We start from the raw sequence: 22,748 nt of genomic DNA, 5'->3' as shown, positions 1-22,748 counted from the left end.
CAACTGAACATCATTAAAAAAATACAAGTTTCTAGCTATGACGGTTCATGAGATACAACCCGGTGACACGGATAGACAGACAGCTGAGCCTTAGTAAAAGGATTCAGTTTTACCCCTCGGGTACGGAACCCTACAAAAGGATAGGATCAGAACAAAAATTGGAAAAAACCCCGTGAATAACCAGAGAATAGCAGACAGATGTAGTAATTGATTGACCCTCCCTTAACTTCCATGTTCAATTTTCCGGCCACTGATTTCCTTATCAAATGAAGCTCATTCTAGCTAACTCTTTTCCATTTAGTACATATGTTTTCATTTGTGTCTATTTGCAGACATTCGATTATTTTCGGTTCAACTGAGTTTTATCAAACATTTCGCAAATACAACCTAAATTGAAATCAGTCAAACCGTCGGGAGCTATGAGGCCACATATACTACATGGCCTTGTCGAACTAAAACACGCTCCTTTTGTGTCGAGTTTAAAAAAAATCAATGCAGCGAAATGAAAAAATAGTCTTAGGTTTCACAATTTTTATTAAATTACAGAGTAACAATAAAATATTTGGTGCCAATCGAAATGGCACTGTTATACTAACTAGTCGTCGTGTAAAAACTTACATGGTACATAGCGCTATGTACAACTGTGGCCACTATCAAAATACTCTAGCAGCCTCATAACACTATATTTACATCTCACAAAATAAGTAACAGCTTGTTTATTACTTACTTTATGTACTGAATAGAAACACTATGAGGATCTTCTTAGCAGAAAATTATAAAACCTAAATGAAATTAAATTTCTTCTTAGAATACATTCGAAAATATTTCTAACATTGAAATGGCATTAATGGTATACACATTTCCATTTTGGTTACATTTTAAATTATTTATATTGTAAAACTTCATCCAAAAACAGATGTATTTTCGAGCATAAATATAATTTATGATGATATGAATATCATTGTTGCTAACTCATAATAACTCCAATTTCAAAATAAATAATTCGTGATTTGGTTTTCACAAAACGTAATTCCATTCTGCAGTTTGAAAGTATAAATAAAAGTAATTTCATAAATTAAAATATAATTACCACTCACTGTTTAAAACTTTAAAATGATAAACATAGTGTTGTCTACGCCCACATCGTAGAGACGAGGTGTAGTAGTCGGTTGAGTACATAGGAGTAGTGTCCCTTCGTTCTCTCTTACATCTCTAAGATACGGGCGTAGACATGGGTAATTCAAATGACTTTTCCATAACATGTTAAGTGATAAGTATGTGTAATAGGTACTAAATTGCACAAGGTAATGACTATGTACACAATTATAATATTTACAAACACAACATTACTTTGCGTCTATTTTCGTTAACATTGAGACAAAAGAGTAAGTTGCAATATACCTATTTCTTAGGCATGTATCAGTTCATATAAGTATGTACTATCTGAATCATAACATAGCATTTATGGTATAAAGATTGTTACATATAAAAATGAGTTGTTTTGTATATTCCATTGAAAACATCTAATCAGCAGATATAAAGTTCAAATTTAATAAACCAGTATTAGTGCAACCTGTTACCAACATGAACACCAATATATATCTAAGGCACTCGTCTAGTCAGGCTTGTAGTTCTCTGAACAATAATTTATGTACAAAATTAACTAACAACAGTAAAAAATTGACTAATTCAGCAGAAGATCATCCGGTGAGAAAGCCCGCTGCCAGTGCCTGACGAAAACCTGAACCCGGTTTGTAAAGACGAGTCCTTGAAAGTAACCATGATTCAATGGTTGAAGAAGTCAGTTCAGTATTTCTATAAATGTAACTACGGTCATACAAGTTTGATAAACAGATTCTTAGCATAAACATGCTTCTGTCCGAAAACGAGATTTATTGATTGAAAATACTTCTTGTGATATTAATTGTGTTGTCCTACAATAAGTACTACTTGAGAACCTGATCTACTTATTAAAAATACATTAAAGAAAATCATTGCTAAATTTGAATACACCATCTTTTTTTTAAATAATACACCCACGATTTTGATACAGAAAAATGTCCAACATTTTTTAGTAAAATTTGAATTATCTACACAATTATCCCCTATTTGAAGACACGACACAAAGATTGCATACAATCACAACCACTGCATTTAAAGCATTATTATAATTTATGTGTTTTGTGCCTACTTACAGTATTGCTTGATGCAAACAATAAGTTTTAGCTTAGCAAATATTGTCCCCATTTTAATGACTATGCAAATTGAATTCGTTGAGTACTACTTAAATAATACTAACATTACTTAAAGAAATTTCTAAATATTACAACAGATATAAAAAATATAGTGATATTGAGAATATATAATTTGGCCAATTTTGGTCTGATCATGTTCTAAATCCGATCTATAAACCAAGAAAAGTATAGTCCTTTATCAAACACTCATACAGTCAAAGAAGATTCCGAATATCTACTGCCGTTATAGGCTTAGTTTTTACAAGTTGCTATATAATTCAGCTTCACAACATGTAGTTTAAATAATTTGGACACTTGTAAATTATCCCAAGTAATAGACACCAATTTAAAAAAATCATTTAAGTTTATAAATAAAATAATACAATATCGACCGCACAACACTTATATTGTACACAGTAATGTAACACATCCTCACTGAAGGTTCGTGGTACAAGTAAGTCAGTATTCGGAGTCGTCACTAGAGGCGCACTTCGCTCAGATGAGCATGAGGATGGCCCTAGCGATGGCGCGCGATCACGTGTAGGAGTCGCGCAGATGGCGGATGGCGCTGTAGACCTTGACGGCGGGCCCCAGGCGCAGGCGCACGCACTGCACCAGCTCGTCGCGCGACGCCATGAGCAGCTCCGCGCCGCCCAGCCGCGCCGCCGCCGCCGCCGCGCCCGCCGCGCTGCCCGCCAGCCGGCTCACCAGCGCCGCCACGTCGCTCTACCGCACACAAACAGTGTTTCATATTAAACAAATTAAACAAATAGATTTTAATGCACAATTTGAGGATAGGGTTTGTCCAGTACCTGCGTCCAGATGGAGGGGTCGTGCGGCAGCGCGAGCGCGGCGCGGTGCGCGGCCAGCTGCGCGGCGAGGTGCTCGGCCAGGTGCTGCGCGCGCGGCGCGGGCGTGGCGGCGGACGCGCGCGAGTACGTGCGCAGCGTGCGCGGGACCGACCCGCGCGCGCTGCGCCAGCGCTTGCCGCCGCCGCTCGAGATCGACTCGTCGTCCGATGCCTGCGACGATACACATGCGTTAAGATACACATCTGTGTACTACAAGCCAAAGCCAATTATTAAATATACCTATGAGCAAAAATAATGTATCCCAGAATAATGAATGTGTAAGTTATAACGATACCTGCTCAAAAAAAATATTTTTCACAATAGCCTCAGTACTGTCAAATCTTTTCTTATTCATTACCCTGACTCAGCACTGTGACAACACAATTTAATGTAATATTTGCAATTTAACAAGGAATCCATAACTACGAAGATTATGAAATTTAATCTAAATTTAACACATCTTATAGTGTCTATATTTATGTAATCCATTTACTTACTTAATTCCATTAACACCTTATTAATTTAATTTTTCCACGGTAATTGTAACTCGTTTGTAAATAATTACGAAATTTTTAAGATTGTGATAGCTATGTACCAAAGTAACTGGAAGCCAGATTCACACCATTTAAACTGAATATTTATCATTTAAATCTGTTATCTTTATCTATTCAATAAATAGTTTGTAAATCATTTACTTATTGCACAGTTCATGTACGCACATGATAGTAGAGAACAACAACAATATTGCTTTTCTTCAGATAGTATAAATAAATTAAATACATGCTGCTTTAAACATAAAATTTTACTGCATAAGCATTAACCTCATACCTTTAAATAAACTGTCATTAGTTATTTTTTTCTCAAGACTAAGATGGAAATCCAATGCTCCACATTAGCAAGTGTAATATGTTTTATGTTCTGTAATCGCTTATCCGAGTCGCTATTTGACATATTTAAACAAGATTCTTATATATAAAACAAACATTGACAATCTAAGCTGTTATCCATTACTATCTCACCAGAGTCCACGGGAAAATGATAACGCAAACTTGGTCAAAACCCCGTAATCTATTAATAAACTAGAGTTCGGAAATCAATCACAAAGTTAGTCTATATTAGAAGGTACTCACCGGGTCATTTTTGACAACTTCTTCAACTCGCTTGTGTTTCGGTGGCCTTCCCCTTAGAGGCCTGCAACAACGAGATCTTATTAGTATTGTACGTAAGGTTATATTATTATGTTAGCAATATATTTGTAATAAACGTTTTCGATAAAGTTTGGCATGAGTTATTATAATTTACCTTTCTTTAGTATCGCTTGTTGGAGTGCTCGCATGCACCGAGTTCGCTTTAGGTTGTTTACTGAGCACTCTGCAACAAAAACAGTGTGTTTATTACTTAGAAGAAAAAAAAAAGAATTGATCAATTAAACTTTAGTGATTTTACTTCAGTAATTCTTAAAGATTTGCATCACGACTAAGGTCACCTTGCGTCGTTGTATGGACTCATATACCACATAGGATATTTAGTGACAAGCGCGCTCGCCAGCAGCGAGTTCGGCTCATTGTTCATACCTGCGCTCGCGCGGCAGCACGTGGTCGGCGGGCTTGCCGGGCGCCAGGCGGTCGGGCGCCAGGCGCGGCGCGCGGTAGGGGCAGGCGCTGGCGGCCGCGTGGTGCTTGTGCGCGCCGCCCGCCACCGAGCCCAGCCCGCGACACCCGCCCACGCCGCACGGGCCCGGAGTGCGCAGCTCTTCCGCCGCTACAACAACACGTACCATTCACAATAAAACAGCAATTTCTTATCAATTTATTATTCACCCTTTGATGGGTTATGTCTTGTTGGTACAACATGTATTGCTCAGCAATGTATCGCAACTGGCAAGATGTTAGTCGCATCGTCTAAATGAAAATAAAAATAATTTCTTTCTTGCAATACTCTCAAACTAGATACAAAAAAAAAGTGCAGTTAAAAATACACTTTGTTTAGTTTATTTAATCATTCCCAAAATTAATGTACAAATCTACAAAATTGTATTACCAGAACACTTACTGAGTGGTGGCTCGAGGGGGTGTCCGGTCTTGAGGCACCAGCCGACGGGGTGCAGGTCGGGCGAGTCGTCGTCGAACCAACACGACAGCTCCTCCGGCCAACCGTCGAACGACACCTGCACCTGGTGACCTTTCACTGCGCTGATTGTCGCTACACGGATTAGGAATGGTACCTGTAGAAGAATGTTAATAAAATAACTGTGTAAAGAGTTGAGAAATCTGCGAGAGTCAGTAGCACACGTAAACTAGACATAATATATACAATTCAATTTTACTGTTTACAAACTTGTAACTACAGAATAATTTATATTTGAACAAATCTTGACCACAATTCTTATACACTAAGAAATAACAATAAGAAAGTTATCTTAATTTATAGTATGTGTGACTTACCCTTTTATCAACGACTTCTAGCTTCATGCCCGGCTTGAAGCCCTGTGGAGGGCGAGGCTTGAAGGCGCGCGGCGGCGCTGGCGCAGCTCCGGTCTCAGCCAAGTAGTTCTCCCACGAAAACGTATCGGGATCTTTGTAAACTGCCGGCAAAATATTACAGTTAGCCATGTAATGTATACCAGGCGACCAACAAAAAAAAAATAGTATTGTGATTAAAATAGAATTACCAAACGAGTGTAACCAGCCTAAAACCGTCCTACAGCTAGGCAAATATACAATTTAGTGGAGAAAGTATTGATCATCACACCAGCTCACTACAAGTAAGAAATAGCAATAGGATTAATAATACTTCTCAAATAAACTAAACAGAAAAATCCCTAAAATGGGGATAATAAATAATTCCTTTTGACAAAGATAAGTTAATAATAAGTATTTGATAAGGATTGTAATGAGGCTCAGGTATTCAAAGTTAGTCACTAATTACTTTTTTCAAGTATATTGTCTGTTCATGGAATTCACAACATTCATTACTCATTATTGCCATAATATACCACAAAGCAAAACTTATTTTTACTCTACTTATTGAATAATCATTAAGTAATATCACTGCACTAAAGGATAGGTTGATAGGATACTTTGAAGAATTTCATACGTTTATAATAAACTATGCGAATATAGTGCAATCTTTTACTAAAAAACTTATAAAGTCAAGTTTTATGGCATTAAACTTACACACTTATTTTAAGAAACACAATCACTTGACTAATACAAATTAACCTACCTTGGTTAATTTATTAACAATTTAGGTTTCATGTAATTTCTTGTTATCATTTTCGGACAATAACAAACTGACCAATATACAATTTTCCTCTATGATGTAGTTGTCAATGAACATAACAAATCAGACTTTTGGAAGAAACGTGAGCCACCGAATACAATAATAGGTAAATAATACAGAAGAAAAAATAAAGTGATACGACAAGAAACACGTTCGTCGTGTCCACATAAACTAAAGTACTCGAGCAATTCGTGTTGTGGAGAACAGATAACAACGTCATCGACTACCGGTTATCCTTGTTACCTCACTCTGCACTACATTTTAATTTTAATTTAAACACATAAACTTTAACGTCGGCATAAATTCGGCATTATTTTATTACTAGTTTTAAAAAGCCTACATCATCCTTGAAGGTTTTGTACAACTGTTGCTCTTTTTGCGATGTCGTTGCGTTAATTATTTTAATAACTTTATTGTTTTTAATGATTTTTGAAGTTGGACACGTTTGTTGATGCAAGTTGGTATTAACATTTTATCACGTTTGGAGAGAGATAAACTTGAGTTAATAAAACTTAAAAATAAATCATGATTTTTCTGCTTTAAAAGCATTTTTATGGGATAAATTAGGATAGAAAACATTACCCAGATAGAGGTATGTTATCTGTATCAAACAATAAAACACATCTGAAATTACGACCACTCAATGTTAGGGATCAGTACGGAATTGCGATATTGTGTCAAATCAAAAACCAATTCCGACGTACACTGCTAAAACTATTGACAATAGCAAAAAATGATGTACTACGGGTTTGTAAATCTCTTTAATATCTACTTCAAAGTCCGCGAGGGTAGAACATATCTAACTATTATAGTTTTAAATAAACTTACAATTCGGGGGTGTTAAAGGTACTCCATTCTCTTCAGCCCACCCCACGGGGTGTATATAGGGTGACGTGGGGTCTACCCAGAAGTCGTACATCTCGTCCCAAGAGTCAAAGTTGATCAGCATCCGGTTGTCGAGAATGTCAGCGATCGACGCTACACAGACTAGGTCGTTCTTGCGGTCTTCAGCTTCCAATTTCATCCCAATACGGAAGCAATGCGGCTTGAATATCTAATGTACCATAAAACATTGTTTAAGATCATTTTAAATTTCATCAGGATTAATCTTAAGTCCACTTTTTAGTACAGATAAAAATGTACAAATGTTTCTGCAATTTTTCAAAGTGGAATCAATTATCATTTTCTAATCTAACAAGACATGCAAAGGTTGTCTGAATGAGAACGCTAAGTACGATATCAGAAGTTTAATCTTTCTTTGTTACCGTTTTATTGTTTCACACCATTTTGCTTGAAAACTGTAGCATTTATAACTTACCGAGTTAGTAATGTGCGGGAAGAGATTCCGGGGTGCAGCAACAGCTCGCATCTGCTTCAAGTACAGCGGCCAGGAGAAACTGTTCACGGACATGTTGCCAGGAGGCTTCAGCACGCGGCCGTTTTTGTCGCACCAGCCCGGCGTAAAGATGTCCAGCGAGTCCGCGTTTACCCAGTAGTCGTACACGTCCGGGTACTCGTCGAAGTGCAGGCGCATCCTGTAGCCCTGCACCTCCGCCACTGACACCACGCAGAACATTGATGGATGCTGAGGGTCTATAGCTTCTAGCCGCATACCAACTTTAAATCCATTTCTGTTATAAGGAAATGGGTTTTTGAACAACTTTACAGGCGCAGCCTTTGACTTACAAATGTCGAGATACCGCATCCAGGAAAATCCATTCTTTCCACACATCCACGGGTATTTCTCATTCTCTATTAAGTCGTCACTTAGTTTCATTAAAGTTTCTTCGGACAACTGGTCAGAAGGCATTGAATTGTAATGCTTGAGCAGCACTTTGTCGTCTTTGCCTTCCGATATAATATCTGATTCTGACAACTGTTTTCTCATTAGTAACTTTTTGATCTTATTTTTCTTCTTAGCCAGATCGACGCGCTCTCTGTCTTTCTTCTTTTGTAATGCTTTTTCTACTTCGCTTTGACAGTCAACACTGCAGTAACTGGGGTTAATAAACTCAGCTGCCATACCATGGCATCCACAACACTCACACCGGTACAAATCTTCTGGGGAATTCGGCTTCTTGGCTTTATCAATGCGTTGCTTAACAGGTGTGTGGTATTTTACATTGTTGATGAGTTCTTCGTGGTCACTGCCTTCTATTAAATCTATTAGACCAAATTCATTGGTCTGAAATTGTAAGTTGCTACCCTGTAATCTTGCAACTCCATTGTTCCATACTAATCCTGGAGGATCCTCTTCAAGAACACCTTCTTTGACATCGTTTTTACTATAATCTTCAATTTTAGTAAAGTATATTTCATGTGAAGTTCTCTCAAGTGTCTCAGGCTTAGTCTCTTTATAATCTTCAGCATCTGAGTCCAAATTTTTAGCATCCAGGTCTTTATCTAACTTTTCATCACAGAACAGTGAGGGTACACGATGATCATCGCTGTTATCAGCTTCGTGCGGGTCCTCTAATTTTTCGATTTTCTGTGGCAGGGATAGTCTCATATGTTTATTTGACAAATTTTCAGTGCAGAGAGAGATACGCCTTTTCATGTTGGCATTTGCTATTTTCCTGTCACTATTATCAGAGTTCGATCGTCTTAGTATGGCAGGTGCGGCAACGGTAACAGTGCTTACCTCATGCCGCTCTATCATATTCCTGTTCAATAAACTCTTTCCCTTCTCAGGAATAGCAAGAGTAAAAGATTTTTCCCTATGTGCTCCATCTTCGTCTGCTATCGACACTGTATAAATATCGTCATTCATTGATGCATTTGTTTCAGGTATGGATAGTGTATATTCTCCTTGTTCACCGGTAGGTTCTGCCCTAGAGCCCGGTATTGACAACGTAAATGTCTTATCACCATTTGGACTTAATGGTAATTCCTTGCCATTCATTACAACTTTTCCAAGAGGTTGTAATGGTGGCATGTCTTGAGAGTCAATTGGACCAGTATCTCTCATGACTGTTATATTGCCTTGTGGGTCATTCTGTATTTGGCCATTGGCTATTTGAAGATTGATTATAGGACCTTTCGAAGCCATAGTAGCTGGCAAAGTCACTGGTAAGATATACTTTGTATTTTGGATTTTAGGCATATTCATAGGAGCTATAAATAGCTTTTGATTGTTTGCATTAACATTGGACTGATTGTTAGATATGAGGATGGACTGGTTTTCATTTAAATTCTTTTGATTGGGTTTCTTCATGGACCCAAGATATGCTATTGCCTGTTTATTTGGGGTACTTGGTGCAATGCTTACTGGGACCATCATTTTGTCGTTGACCTTTGGTTTTTGTATGACAATAGGCTGAGTTGAATTAACTGGAGCCAGGATGGAAGACTTGTTCTGTGGTGGCACCTTCGGAGCTATGTTGGGTTTGTTATTTACATTTGGTAACAAATGTAAATTTGAATTGCTGGTTACCTGTAAGAAGAGAATTTAACAATATAATGAAAGTAGTAGAACTGCACCTGGAACCTACACCTGAGTTCTTAATTATTAGAATGCAATACCAATTGAAAGTTAAATGAAAGTGAGAAGCAGCAGTGAAAATAACCAAAATGTAAATAAAACATTCTAAATTCATGTAATAGAGCAACATAAAACAATTAAAATCATACTTCAAGTCATATAATACTGTAAACAAATTAAACCATTTCTTTCAAATAATTTTAAAGATCAAAATTAAGCATAATTTAACTAAAAAGTATTTAAACTAATTATCTTTGGCCTTGATAGTGATAAGAGTGAAGGTTTTTTAAATTAAACAATATATTCTAATAAATCATTTAGTGATGGCTCTTTGGGTTTATAATGTATACAATAAAATATATCAGTCAAAACGTCCACTAGAAGAGACACCAACTAGCAATAATCAGTGCCATCACTAAACAAGAACAGAAATAATCTTTAAACCGAGATAATATATGTGACCATTTATAATTTTTATTAAACCACCACCATTATGTTTGTTCATAGTGAGTGAAAGTGCATCCATTACCATATTTACATAAATTTTGAATTAAGTTTATGCTTGTACTGCAATAAGAAAAATTACAGATGAAACCACAAGTTTGCCAATTCATCACTTTATAATAACTTCACAGCAAGGTATTGATTCTCTATAAACCATTTTACTTAGCTGTTATCTGCAAGTCAAAGAAGTTGTGAATATGTTTAGAAAACATCTCACTGCTTCCAGTTTATATTTGTGTATAGCGAGATGCATGTTAATGGTGATGATTCACTTACTGGTCTCCTTACTATGATTTGTGGTGGGTTTCCACTTGTACTTGCTTGGGTTATGACGTCCGTGCTTGTGACAGGCTTCAGCCCTGTTGGAGTCTGAATGTACACCACATGCGGCACTGGTCTGTGGCCTCCTCGGATTTGTATTGAGTTGGGATTGGAGGAATTTTGCATTTGAATCACAGTATTATTGTGACCAACTTGGACTTGGGGAAGGGAATTATTTACTTTGCCTTGAGATCCTGATGTATCAGGCATCTGCAGTTGGGATGAACTAGACACTAACATGTCAGAACTGCCATCCATACTGGTTCTTGGGTTTGATCCCATGTGGACATGAATAATTGAACTGTGAAGTGACTGATTAGAGTTCTGAATCATTGGCATAGAGGGCAAGTTTGGTAGTTGCAGATTTGGGTTTGCCGCTGGGATTTGAAGTGGAACATTAATGGTATCACCAGCAGGCAGCTGTACAGGTACACTGGTAGTCCCAGGGACTTGAAGAGGAAGACTAGAGGGTGTTATTTGTAGTGGTACAGTGTTTGTAGGTCCTGATAGCTGAACAGGGACATTAATGTTAGATGTGGAGCCTGGAATCTGCACTGGAACATGCACTGTTGAAAGTTGCAATGGGTAAGGAGAGTTGTTTGGGTGGAGTTTAACAGGAGCTATTGAATGGGTAAGTAAATTATGAGTGATGGGCAAGGAGCTCTGTGAGGCCTGCATCGAGGACACGATCATGCTGCTCGATATTGGCGCCTGAAATTTGACAAATATGTGTCAATAATGTCAAGCTAACACAATACAATAAAAAAATAACAGAGGCAATTAAAACTCACGCGTAACGTGTTCAGTAGCACATTCTGCTGCGAACTATTTTGCATTAAATTTGTGCTGACTGAAGCGCTTGCTGATTTCAACAATCTTTTTTTCAAAATTTCTGTTTTGGGTTCATCAAAGTTTTGAAGTGAATTACACTGCTGTCTCTCCATTTCTTCGTCTCAACAATATGAGCGAGTTCATTACAGACACTCGTTTATCTTTTACAATCCATTATTGATGACCTGTAATGCATTTAAAAATAAAATATCGCGAAATCAAAATATCATTCAGACGCACAACTCGCGTATTTCGATGCATAAGTCAAGATAAAAGTTTTAGCAACCAAATAAAAACATAAACACGCTAAAGAATATTGAAAGGTATTATTTCATGGTAAATATAAAATACGTTACACACATTTTTCTTTTGCGAGTATCGCACTCGTATCAATTGTGCAGCTACTTTTACAGATCCACAACCTTCTACCAAAAAGTTCACGAAACAGTGAAATAGAAACTTATTACTTACAATTCAATGTATCAATGAAAAGATGAGGTCTTCATGTATCTTTCCAACTATTACAACATCGTTATCGTGTGGAAAACCATTAGAAAAATAAAATATACTCGTTAAAGCGACGATATTTACCTGCCCAGCACAACTGGTAATGAATCTGACAACATTGCCAAAATGTTGTAGATATTTCTTAAGTTGGTACTGACAAATTTTCTAGCCAATCACAATAGCGTAGTTTTGTGACGAAGCTTTCGCGCCCGATTATTCGTCAACAGATAAGTTTATATTTATACAGTTTGGTATGCAAGGATAAGGTAGTTGATGTTCGAATAATAAAGGGCAACAATATTTTTAAGCTGTAGCTGTAGCATGATCGATATTATTCGGCTGGCTGAAGGCTGTAGCACCTTCAATACAAATAAATTATACTTTAAAATCAAAGCAATCAAGGTCACCGTTTAAAGTTTGAATTTAGATTACGAATGTATACAAGTATTTATTTAGATAAAAACAGTGTATCGATCGGTAGCACACTTTCAACATAATTTATTGTATACAGAAAAGAAACTAAAACATGATATATTTTTTCTTTTATTCCTGGTTTAAAACTTTCCTTGTTTGGAAGATATTTTGTTTTTTTTTTATAGTGGTTGACTTTTATCACTTTGGTTTAAGTATTTTTTCCAATCTTATGCGGGTCCAATTTTGTCAAAAAATATCCTGGGTTATGTTTGTCTTGTAACGATCCTTGAACAATAATGAGGTTATAAACAGAATGTCCAAATAAATAAGAGTTACTTTTTACTCATTAATTAACTAAAAAGCACATAAATAACTTAAAAGAAAATAAAACAGAATTAATATAGTTTTGAAAAATTAACTAAGCTCTTTTGAAAAACTATCTTGTAACTTTTGCGTAATCGATATCGTCTTAAAAAACATGGCTTCGAATCAATTTTAAAAGGTGTTTGGTTGGTCATGTCATAATATTGTCAGATTGTCAGTGAAGTCAAATCACAAATGGGTAAATGCGATTTAATTTGTGATTTTGCAATTAAAAATATCGAATATACCGATCTGTACTAAACAAGAACATTGGGTGTTTATTTTTATAACAAGATTGAGCATCTTTAGGCAATATTTAAAACCCCAGAAAATCTTTAATGCGTATGTATGTTATATCCATTTTATTAGTTGTAAGAAAAGAAGGACGACAATAATATAATCACAATCATGGGGAGCGTAATTTATACAAAAAAGTAATATAAATTCCATTAATACAAGGTAGTGTAGTTAGTATAAGGTATATCACGTTAAGAACTCGTTGCTTTATATTATGTATAGTTTTTTTTGTGTACCAAACTTCTAGATATTTCTGTTTTATTACTTTAAGAACTCAAAAGTGGTTTGCTTACTATTCGCGTTTATTTCTGATGTTTATGTGCGTTTTTCGTTATTTCTTGACGTTAATGTTCTACAGTCTGATTATCTGAGTACCTATATGTAGATTATGAAAAAACTGAGCTAAACTTTTACTCAGGAGGGGAATTATCTTTAACCTATACATGTGTGTTTACACATAGCTGGCAAGTAAATAATGTCACATTGATCCAAGCTATAAAATATTAATTTTTATACAGGTAATACTGAAATTAGTTAGTATGTAGATATTACAAGAAAAAAATGTTCAATTTTTATTCAAATGTCAATTTCTTAATTTTTATTCTCATTGGCTGCTAATATTTAATAATTTTATGCACTATCATTATTTTTGATTGTAGTAAAGATATTACAAATTATGTCACCATTATTAGGCTTGTTTGTCATCAAAACTATCAATCAAAGTAAAAAAAGAACTTAGAGAGGGACATTTACTATGCTGTATGGTAACAATGTTTAACGGTCACATTAGTATATTCTATTCATAAGGGCTAGGCCTTCAGAATCTCCACAATTTCATAAATTTGCTTCTTAAGCACACTTAAGCTTGTATTGTACTTGCAGCATATTTGATGTGAACCTGGGACAATGAGTAGCCAGCACCAGTACATGAGTGTGAACAACACGTCCACTACACGCGTTGGCGACATTGAACACATTAGTAAGATACTTTTTCAGCTTATTTTGTGTTTATTTTCTATCTTTTTTCTTCTCAGTTTTGTTTATTCATAAAAAAGTTACTAAAGAAGTCATTACTTTAATAATCCTTCCAACAGTAATGTAAACATTTGAAGAATACAGGTGATGTATAAATGGAAAGTAGATTGGTACCTAGTACTACCTCCAAACCCAGATGGTTTTTGTTGATATATACCGAATAATTTTAATAAGCAAGTAGCAATTTGTCTCAGTGTGGAAGTGAGCCCAACATGCATTAAGCTGAAGAAACAAATGATGTAATACAGCTTTTTCGTAAAACAATACTCTGTTTTGTACAAAGTTCTCAATTACCATTTCAACTGGGATCACTAAAGTTATCGGTATTACAATGTCCCACAAACATGAAACATACTAAAATAGTAAACTAAATACTTTTGAATTCAAAAACTCTTTGAATAAATTTCGCGCACGCAAAATGTTGAAGTTGCGTGCCTATTTGTATTTACGAATTTCAGTTCCGCACGTTAGTTCAAGATCACGCGACTTGAACATTGTTTTTACCAAATATAGTAGAATAAAGTGGAAACAAAAAATTTAAAAAAAATATGATAATTGGACCAATAGGTAAATCGGCTTAGCTGCCACAGCGTGAAGTTAACCTGGAAAGTGAACCTGCTATGAAATGTTTGTCCCTATTATTGCCTGATTTCACGTTCATAAATGTTTATAACCCGACAGTTTAGTTTTATAAATTCATTTTCTGAGTCAATGTATTATTTGGATATTTTGAATTATCATTTGGCATTTGAAATTAAATGAGTTGACCCAATGTAATCAAGTATATTCTGCTTGGCAGGTCACCTATCAGAAAACATAGGGTCCCTGTGCCTATCGTCGGAGTACTCCGATGTGACCCTCATAGTGGAGGGGCAGCGGATCCCCGCGCACAAGGTCATCCTCGCGGCCAGTAGCGACTACTTCCGAGCGCTGCTGTATGGCGGCATGAGGGAGGCCAACCAGGTACTGTGATGATTGTTTAGTTTTTTTTTAATCTACTCTCAAATTATTAATACGAGTACAATACGGTAATAGCACAATGTCATGAGCAAGTATTTAAGCAATTCATTGCATCAAAAGGTAAACTTTTCGTCATATAACTAATTTGTCTCCTACAGGCTGAAGTGGAGCTGCAGGCGCCACTACAGGCCTTCAAGGCTCTCCTACGATATGTTTACTCAGGTAATTTAGAACTCATGATAATGGAACAGTATATATCTTACTCTATTGTGCAAATTTTCAACCCACTTGTTTGTACTCAGGTCATATGGGCTTGTCCCTACTACGCGAGGACACAGTTCTCGACATGTTAGGCCTGGCTCACCAGTTCAACTTCCAAGAGCTGGAGACAGCTATATCTGACTACTTGAGGCAGGTGCTCGCGCTCAGGAATGTCTGCTCCGTGTTGGATGCGGCGAGGTGAGTGAGAGTTGCTGATTATATTGCAGGGTAACTCGGAACATTAAAAACGGGAAAAATATTCAATGGTGACTTTAAATTGATATTAAATTTGACTGAGACTGTGAGATCAGGCACACAACCCACAATTTACGTGCCTTCTGAAGGGATTCCGTCATTCGGAATAACATTAGAAAAGATGGTGCATGCCTTGGGATCAAACTCGGGACCTTTGACTTGGCAGTCCTGCGGTCATGCGACTATTCTATATTCTTTAAAAGAAAAACCATATTGTGGCAGTAAACCAACTTTAAAATTTTAAATTACTAAAATTAACCTCACTGCCTGTTACGTTTCTACGATGCGATAGAATTTCGGTATAACTCTATACGTTTTTTGTAGACTCTACGGGCTAAAGGCGCTAATGGACTATTGCTACAACTTCCTGGACAGGAATGCTATTGATGTCCTGCAGCACGAGTCCTTCCTGCAACTGTCTGTTGTAAGTTCACGCTTCAATTGTTTTTGTATTACTCACACAATCAACAAAGTTGCAGTGTATTGCAGCTGTTCAATTTGTTTGTAATTATTATTAACTAACTGTGCCCTCGCTGTTTACTTAAGTATGAAGTTATAACATATATTTTCTTCTATTTTGCTATGTTTTGATGTAGAAAAATGAAGTGAAAATTGGCTCACCCATTCTTTAGATATTTGAATAAAGGTGTAACTAATTTGACCTTCGTTTGTGATTACTTTATCGTTAAGGCGGTCAGTGACTCAATTACGAGCGTAATAATTACAAGCCCAAAGATGTGATTTAAAATTCCTATAAGTATATACTTTTTAAGTTATTGTAATTTACCCTATACATAACTCTCTATAGGAAAAACCGTCTTTAAAGTTTAAGAGTTTCAAAGAAAAAAAAATTATAGGAAGCCCTGCAAGGTCTTCTAGAGCGCGATTCATTCTTCGCACCAGAAGTGGACATCTTTAAAGCGGTTTGCAACTGGTTCAACGCCAACCAACTGTGGGTCAAGTCTGAGGGCGGACAGGCACAAGTCGTAAGTACCGGCTAAGGCTGTATTTTCTTCGTTTATATTTTCATGGTAGCTGTCTCCCGTCGATAACTTTAAAATTTTAAATTGCAAGAACTGCAAGAATAGACCTGCTAGGTACTTAATAAATTGTAACAACGTCTTTTGACTTCTGATTTGGTTATTGAAAATATTAGGCTATTTTTTTACATAGCTTGAATTGAGTTCAGAGACCCTGGATTATATTCATGTCTGTAGGCAAGGCTATTAAGACTTTTTTGATTTGCTTATCAGGAGAAAATATTGAAATGCGTGCGCCTAACTCTAATGAGCCTGGAGGAGCTGCTGACGGTGGTGCGGCCCTTCTCGCTGGTGACGCCCGACATGCTGCTGGACGCCATCCAGGAGAAGACGCAGACCAAGAGCACCGAGCTCCGCCACCGGGGACTGCTGGGTCAGTACTGCAAAAACAAAGTAACATTATGGCAACGGAATTAACTAACTACAATGCATCAGTACTTTTTCTATTTGAGAAGAGGCCTTATTCTAGCACTTCTGTTTCTTTTTTTTGCTTCGGGTCTGGCTATCCTAGGCTAAAACTTAAGATCGACTCTGACTTGATTAAATTGGTTCATAAAGAAAATAATTGAAAAAAAATAATAATAAGTAAAGTGGAATTAGTTTCGTCAAATAGTTTTCGACCAATTCGGGTACTACAAAGACTGCAGCGTGGGAAATTCGCCTTTCGACGTAGCTCGGAATACTTGATAAGTTGTCGTATGTGATACAGTGGCGGAGGAGAACGTGGCGACCCCGAAGCGCGGCGCGCGCGTGATCTCGGGCGACATGCGCTCGGCGCTGCTGGACGGCGACACGGACACGTACGACATGGAGCGCGGCTACACGCGCCACACCATCAGCGACGCGCCCGACAACCCCGGCATCTGCGTGCGCCTCGCCGCGCACACCATCATCAACCACATCCGTCTGCTGCTGTGGGACCGCGACAACAGGTAGGATTTTTTGGGTCCCTTTTGTGGACGGGTACGCACAATGATTGGCGTTTTATTTTAGGACGCGCTAAGCGATCCCCACTCTTCCGCCGAGCGCTCAAAATCCGTTCATTATGTCATAACTCGCGTCAATAAAGAAGCGATTCTAAAATGGCGGCACTTCTCATTCTAACAGACAACGTATACAGCATCTATTCCGTGTCTGGCCGTATTTTATCTGTATTATGTATGTATTTAGATATATGTATGTTTATCAGTTCTCTAGTACTTACAATACAAGCTTTGCTTAGTTTGAGACTAGATGGCGTTGTGTGAAAGTTGTGGAATATTACTTATTATTTTTAAATCGTGTTTTCTTGATCGATTTCCCAAAATAATTAGAAATCATTAGCAGCGGCATTCGTAGAAGAAACACTTTAACGTCTTAGGGATTATAAAGAGTTTCCGGCTGAAGTGTTTTTTTTTGTTACTTGATTAGCAAAATCTCACTACTTGACGTTATTTCTGATTCCGTGCCCGACATTGGTGTTTTGAAGTAAATAATCCCTCATGTTCATACAGATCATACGCGTACTACATCGAGGTTTCTGTGGACCAAAAAGACTGGGTCCGCGTGATCGACCACAGGAACTACTTCTGCCGCTCCTGGCAGAACCTGTACTTTGAGCCGAGGGTCGTGCAATACATCAAGCTGGTTGGCACCAGCAACACTGTTAATAAGGTAAGAAGTGAGAAGATGATTATGAATATTTTTGTTTTTTTTTGTAGAGCCTCTCATTTTTTTTCCTCTTTCTGTTGATGTCAATCCGTAGATGGCTCAATATTCTTCGGTATGACAGCTTTTAAGTGATTCACTGCCCAAAAAAGGTCATGAATATTAAGTGTCCTGTTGTTTTTCTCGTTATCAAGTGGAATGAAAAGACTAATAGCCATTTTGGGGCTGTTAATACCTATCTCCATTGATTTATTTGCAAGGCTAGTTGTGTAGTATCTGAGTATGCATGCAGGTGTTCCACGCAGTAGCGCTGGAGGCGAAGCACACGGTGCGCGTGCCGCCGCTGCGGAACGGACTCATCGAGCCCGTACACAACGTGGCCACTGTCGAACTGTCCGCCGTCGTCATTGAGGGCATCAGGTATGACCGTATGAAGTAACATTTAAATGTGTTAAACTGCATCTATTGGGGAAATATTGGTATCATGGACCAAAGCTGTAAGGTTTCAGGCCTCAGGCCTGATTCGCACGGGAGCTTTTTTAAAGCGCGTTAAAAAGCGTTCAAATAGAAGAAAATAATGCATTTCCAAGTACATGTTCATACACGTTGATTTGTTCTCAAGTTGTTTTGTCAAATCAATTGTCAAGTAAGTAGACTGAGACATATTTTAAAATTATATTTGAGAGAGAATTCAATCTGAATGATACAATATTACATGTGAATTGAATCTGACCTTTTGAATTATTTGGATATAAACAGTCGGAGGCTAACTGCGGGAGAAAGGCCTCTTTCCTGTCTAGTGAAACTCCTACAATATTACGATACTTATTCTATAAATAAAGTTTTATGGTCTCATCAAGTATGACTTCCGTGTACAGTCGTTCCCGCAACGCCCTGCTGAACTGCGACACGGAGCACTACGACTGGGACCAGGGCTACACGTGCCACCAGCTGGGCTCGGGCGCCATCGTGGTGCAGCTGGCGCAGCCCTACCTGCTGTCCTCCATCCGCATGCTGCTGTGGGACTGCGACTACCGCCACTACTCCTACTACGTCGAGACCTCGCTCAACTACTGGGACTGGGAGATGGTGTGCGATCGGACGAGGGAGGCCTGCAGGTAATATTAATAATAACAAACCGTAAATATAAACTGCATAGCAAAAAATATATATTCTTTAATAGGACATGGTAGCAGTGTTCATTAACTACGAGACTTGAGAAAAACCAACTTAATCATGGGTTCTTTTTATACTAAAATTTTAATGAAAAATATCCTTTCTTATTTTCAGATCATGGCAAGTGATATATTTCAAGCCTCGACCTGTTTCCATAATACGTATTGTTGGAACAAATAACTCTGTTAATGAGGTAATATAATTCATCCAACTACATAATTTCGAGATTAATACAGCGTCGATTTGCTATGTATGTTGATATACAAACTCTGTTGTTCTGTAGGTGTTCCACCTGGTCCACCTGGAGTGTCCTGCGCAGGTGGAGGACGCGCGCGAGGACCCCGCCGCCAAGAAGCAGCGCCCCGCACACGACAACAGGCTCAACCCCAGTAATGGTTAGTCATACGTTCAACTGACTTGATTTAACATGCTCATGGCTAAATGTCTTATACATTTTGCCAAACCACATTTCAAAATCTATTGTATTCTCGAAAAGCGTTCTTTGTCCTTTGATGTATTTACGAAGAAAAATTTGTATAATTTATGCAAAGTTTATCCTATTGATTTTCAACCGCACTTTTTTATGTCTTTTATGTAGTTCAATTAATAATAATGGATTCATTTTTTTTCCGCAACTATAAATTGATCAAATTACAATGAATAAGCGTTAACGCGTAACGTAGTCCCATTAATATTCCCGCTGTTGCCCCCAGGATCGTCGTCGTCGTCCCCTCCGCCGAGCAGCCCGGCGGCGCCGGCGTCGGCGGGCGACGCGAGCGACGCCGACACGGAGGGCGGCGGCCGCGCGCGCTCGCTGCCGCCCGCCGAGACCGCCACCGAGGCCGACGAGAGGTACGCCGACTGACGCGCGCGCCACACATGAGCTGCCAATGTACTCGCGGCTATCAGTTGCATACTTGACCACACGTCATGGCTATACCACAGTAAACTTAATAGCGACTACCTTTGACCCGCTCTACGTGTAAATACTAATAAAATGAATCGATTCTAAAAGTAACTACTTCAAAATTAGTCTGTGTCTCCTAAATTTGATGTGTGGTCGACGATGCAATGTGCTTGACCTACCCGGATTTTAACAATGAAGTTGAGATTGGAGACGAGTATGATGGTGATGATGACCAGCATTAAAAAATCTTTCTAGTCCGACAGATAAATATTCATAAAATATTCGAAACGTATTTTGCTATTATCTAATAAGCAGTAAAAAATTACAAAGATAAACTTCTTTAAAGTTCAAGAAAGCCAGCTTGTGACGTAGCAACTTCAAAAAATGTATAAACTGAAGTGACGTCACGTGTAAGTTCCATTCATTGGTATTTAAACAATTTTTGTTGGACAAAAGAAAAAATACGTCGTCATTAGCATTCATTAAACTATATGAAGGACAATGAAAATGTCATCATCTCTATTATGATTGCATTATATAATATCGTCACTTAAACTTATGTTGTCGACGGCTACCTTTGGTACGTATTTAGCGTGTTTGTTTATATCTATTTGTTTACTTATAACCTAGTAATCGATAGATATAGATGTGGGATTAATGTAAGTTCTTACTGATATGTTAATGCATATCACGCCGAATGTAAAGGCATTTTAAATATAAAATATTGTAAAATTAGGCCATCTTGGAATTGTGATGTTTGTCTGTCACAATCAATGTTTCACGAATATTTCAACTGCCATGATTAGTTAGTTTTATTAGCACGCGAATTTGATTTCAACGAATTAATTTATGGAACAAATTAGATTTTGTAAATTATTTTTATGAGCAATTTGAGTGTTCGTTTGTGTTGCCACTTACTGAATGACACCCATTATAAATAAATAAAATATATATAAAAATCATTTCTGTTATTAATATAGCAAATTCCACTGGACACGTTATTAGTTTGTGAAATATTATTCGGTTAATTCACAAAAGACCTGCACCTGTATCATAAGCTTTTAATTGTGGACACCAGGCGGCGCTCCGTGCAAAGTAAAGGGGCCATCTAGCCCCCTCAGTAGTAGTCTGCTGTAAGAACTCGTATTAAACGCGCTGTTTAGTTATTTAGTTTGTAAGCTGATGTTTCTAGTCTGTTCTGTCACTGGGTGTATGGGGGTGCAGAATAATTTCAACTCCTTAACGTTTTATATTGATTTTAGAAACTCTGTTTTTAGTCTATTATTCAGGTTTGAGATACTTCGTAAGTCGTGACGTAGATTTTTTTGCACCTACCCACCCAATTTTGTACACATGGTAAAAGAGATAAGTTTTTAACTGAGTAAATAATTATTCATTATTTACCGTTAGGTTCAACTATCTAAAAAGTGATTATACAATTGTCGTGAGTTACGACATGCATAAAATTCTATTGTTCTATTGTATTGAATTGAAGAATAAATAAATCTCTTTTTCCGTCTGTATATAATTTAGTTTGTCGGTAATTTTCACCGTAAATGTAAGCCATCGTAATTTTTCACATATTACGTTTATGTTAGGCATAATAAGGAGACTATAATATTGTGTTGTGATAAGAAAATATTAAAATACAAATAAGCAAAAATGTAATTAGTCGATAATTATTAACCTTTAGAAGTAGTAAATTCTATTATATTGGAACTATATTGTTTGCATTCCTCAATAGATTATCATAGGCTAAATTCTCCTTAGAAAAATTGAAAGATTTTTGTATTTGTTCTGATTTTTTGAGTAATCTGTTTTAAACTTGTGTTACCATGTTACACCATCAATAAAAACCTTATCATGTAACAGTTTTATATTTTAGCTAATCTTTCGTATATTGGACTTTAAGTAACATGTAAGTAATAATACTGGATTGTTTAATATTATTGTATCCTATATAAGTAGACAAGTAGGGTATGCTTGGGAAGTTTGAACCATATCCTGAAGTGGGGATGGGGAGGGGTAGAGGTTGTTTTTACTATTCCTAAAAGGGGTTTATAATCATAATAGATATACTATTGTTTAATTGCCAGAAGGTGTGTCAGCATATTATCTTTTGTTAAATAACTTTCTCTATCCCCAATTTGGAATATAGTATCATAAGAATCACTGTGATAAAGATTTCAACCAATTGGTTTGAGAAATTCTAGGATAAGACGGATTGGCAAGTTAGTTGTGTAATATCTTTTGATAGTGATTGTAGTTTCTAAGGCAGCTAACAATAATGGAGCTTATAATATGTTTTAATAAAAATATCGAGATTTCATTCTGGTTTTATTTTTAGATTTAAGATCTAATAATTTATTCACACTTATGTTA

At 37.1% G+C, this 22,748-nt stretch overlaps 2 protein-coding genes across 6 annotated transcripts; one reads left to right on the top strand and one right to left on the bottom strand.

The window, feature by feature from the left end:
* Positions 1-516: 516 nt before the first annotated feature.
* LOC113504407 lies at positions 517-12,528 on the bottom strand. Of its 4 annotated transcripts, none has more exons than XM_026886664.1 (12): positions 11,976-12,528; positions 11,465-11,689; positions 10,629-11,384; positions 7,686-9,800; positions 7,196-7,421; positions 5,530-5,669; positions 5,126-5,309; positions 4,660-4,846; positions 4,388-4,456; positions 4,216-4,276; positions 3,047-3,256; positions 517-2,960 (listed from the first exon to the last, which is right to left on the bottom strand). In XM_026886664.1, the coding sequence occupies exons 2-12, from the start codon at positions 11,615-11,617 to the stop codon at positions 2,769-2,771; spliced, it is 4,293 nt and encodes a 1,430-aa protein (XP_026742465.1). In that variant the 5' UTR covers positions 11,618-11,689; positions 11,976-12,528; the 3' UTR covers positions 517-2,768. The 4 variants fall into 4 exon arrangements, with proteins under 4 accessions (XP_026742465.1, XP_026742467.1, XP_026742468.1 ...); XM_026886666.1 differs by having other exon boundaries at positions 10,641-11,384; XM_026886667.1 differs by having other exon boundaries at positions 10,674-11,384.
* A 416-nt stretch (positions 12,529-12,944) lies between these two features.
* Positions 12,945-22,693, top strand: LOC113504434 (BTB/POZ domain-containing protein 9). Of its 2 annotated transcripts, none has more exons than XM_026886709.1 (15): positions 12,945-13,130; positions 13,968-14,064; positions 14,920-15,083; positions 15,239-15,302; positions 15,383-15,539; positions 15,921-16,020; positions 16,454-16,582; positions 16,850-17,009; positions 17,346-17,568; positions 18,130-18,289; positions 18,576-18,703; positions 19,162-19,401; positions 19,574-19,652; positions 19,743-19,854; positions 20,173-22,693. In XM_026886709.1, the coding sequence occupies exons 2-15, from the start codon at positions 13,992-13,994 to the stop codon at positions 20,322-20,324; spliced, it is 1,941 nt and encodes a 646-aa protein (XP_026742510.1). In that variant the 5' UTR covers positions 12,945-13,130; positions 13,968-13,991; the 3' UTR covers positions 20,325-22,693. The 2 variants fall into 2 exon arrangements, with proteins under 2 accessions (XP_026742510.1, XP_026742511.1); XM_026886710.1 differs by having other exon boundaries at positions 12,945-13,134.
* The last annotated feature ends 55 nt before the right edge of the window (positions 22,694-22,748 follow it).

Source organism: Trichoplusia ni, chromosome 22 (genome assembly GCF_003590095.1).
Source record: "Trichoplusia ni isolate ovarian cell line Hi5 chromosome 22, tn1, whole genome shotgun sequence".
NCBI classification, from domain to species: domain Eukaryota; kingdom Metazoa; phylum Arthropoda; class Insecta; order Lepidoptera; family Noctuidae; genus Trichoplusia; species Trichoplusia ni.
Note: the sequence above shows the minus strand (reverse complement) of the source record. Positions and strands in the feature narration are given on the sequence as shown.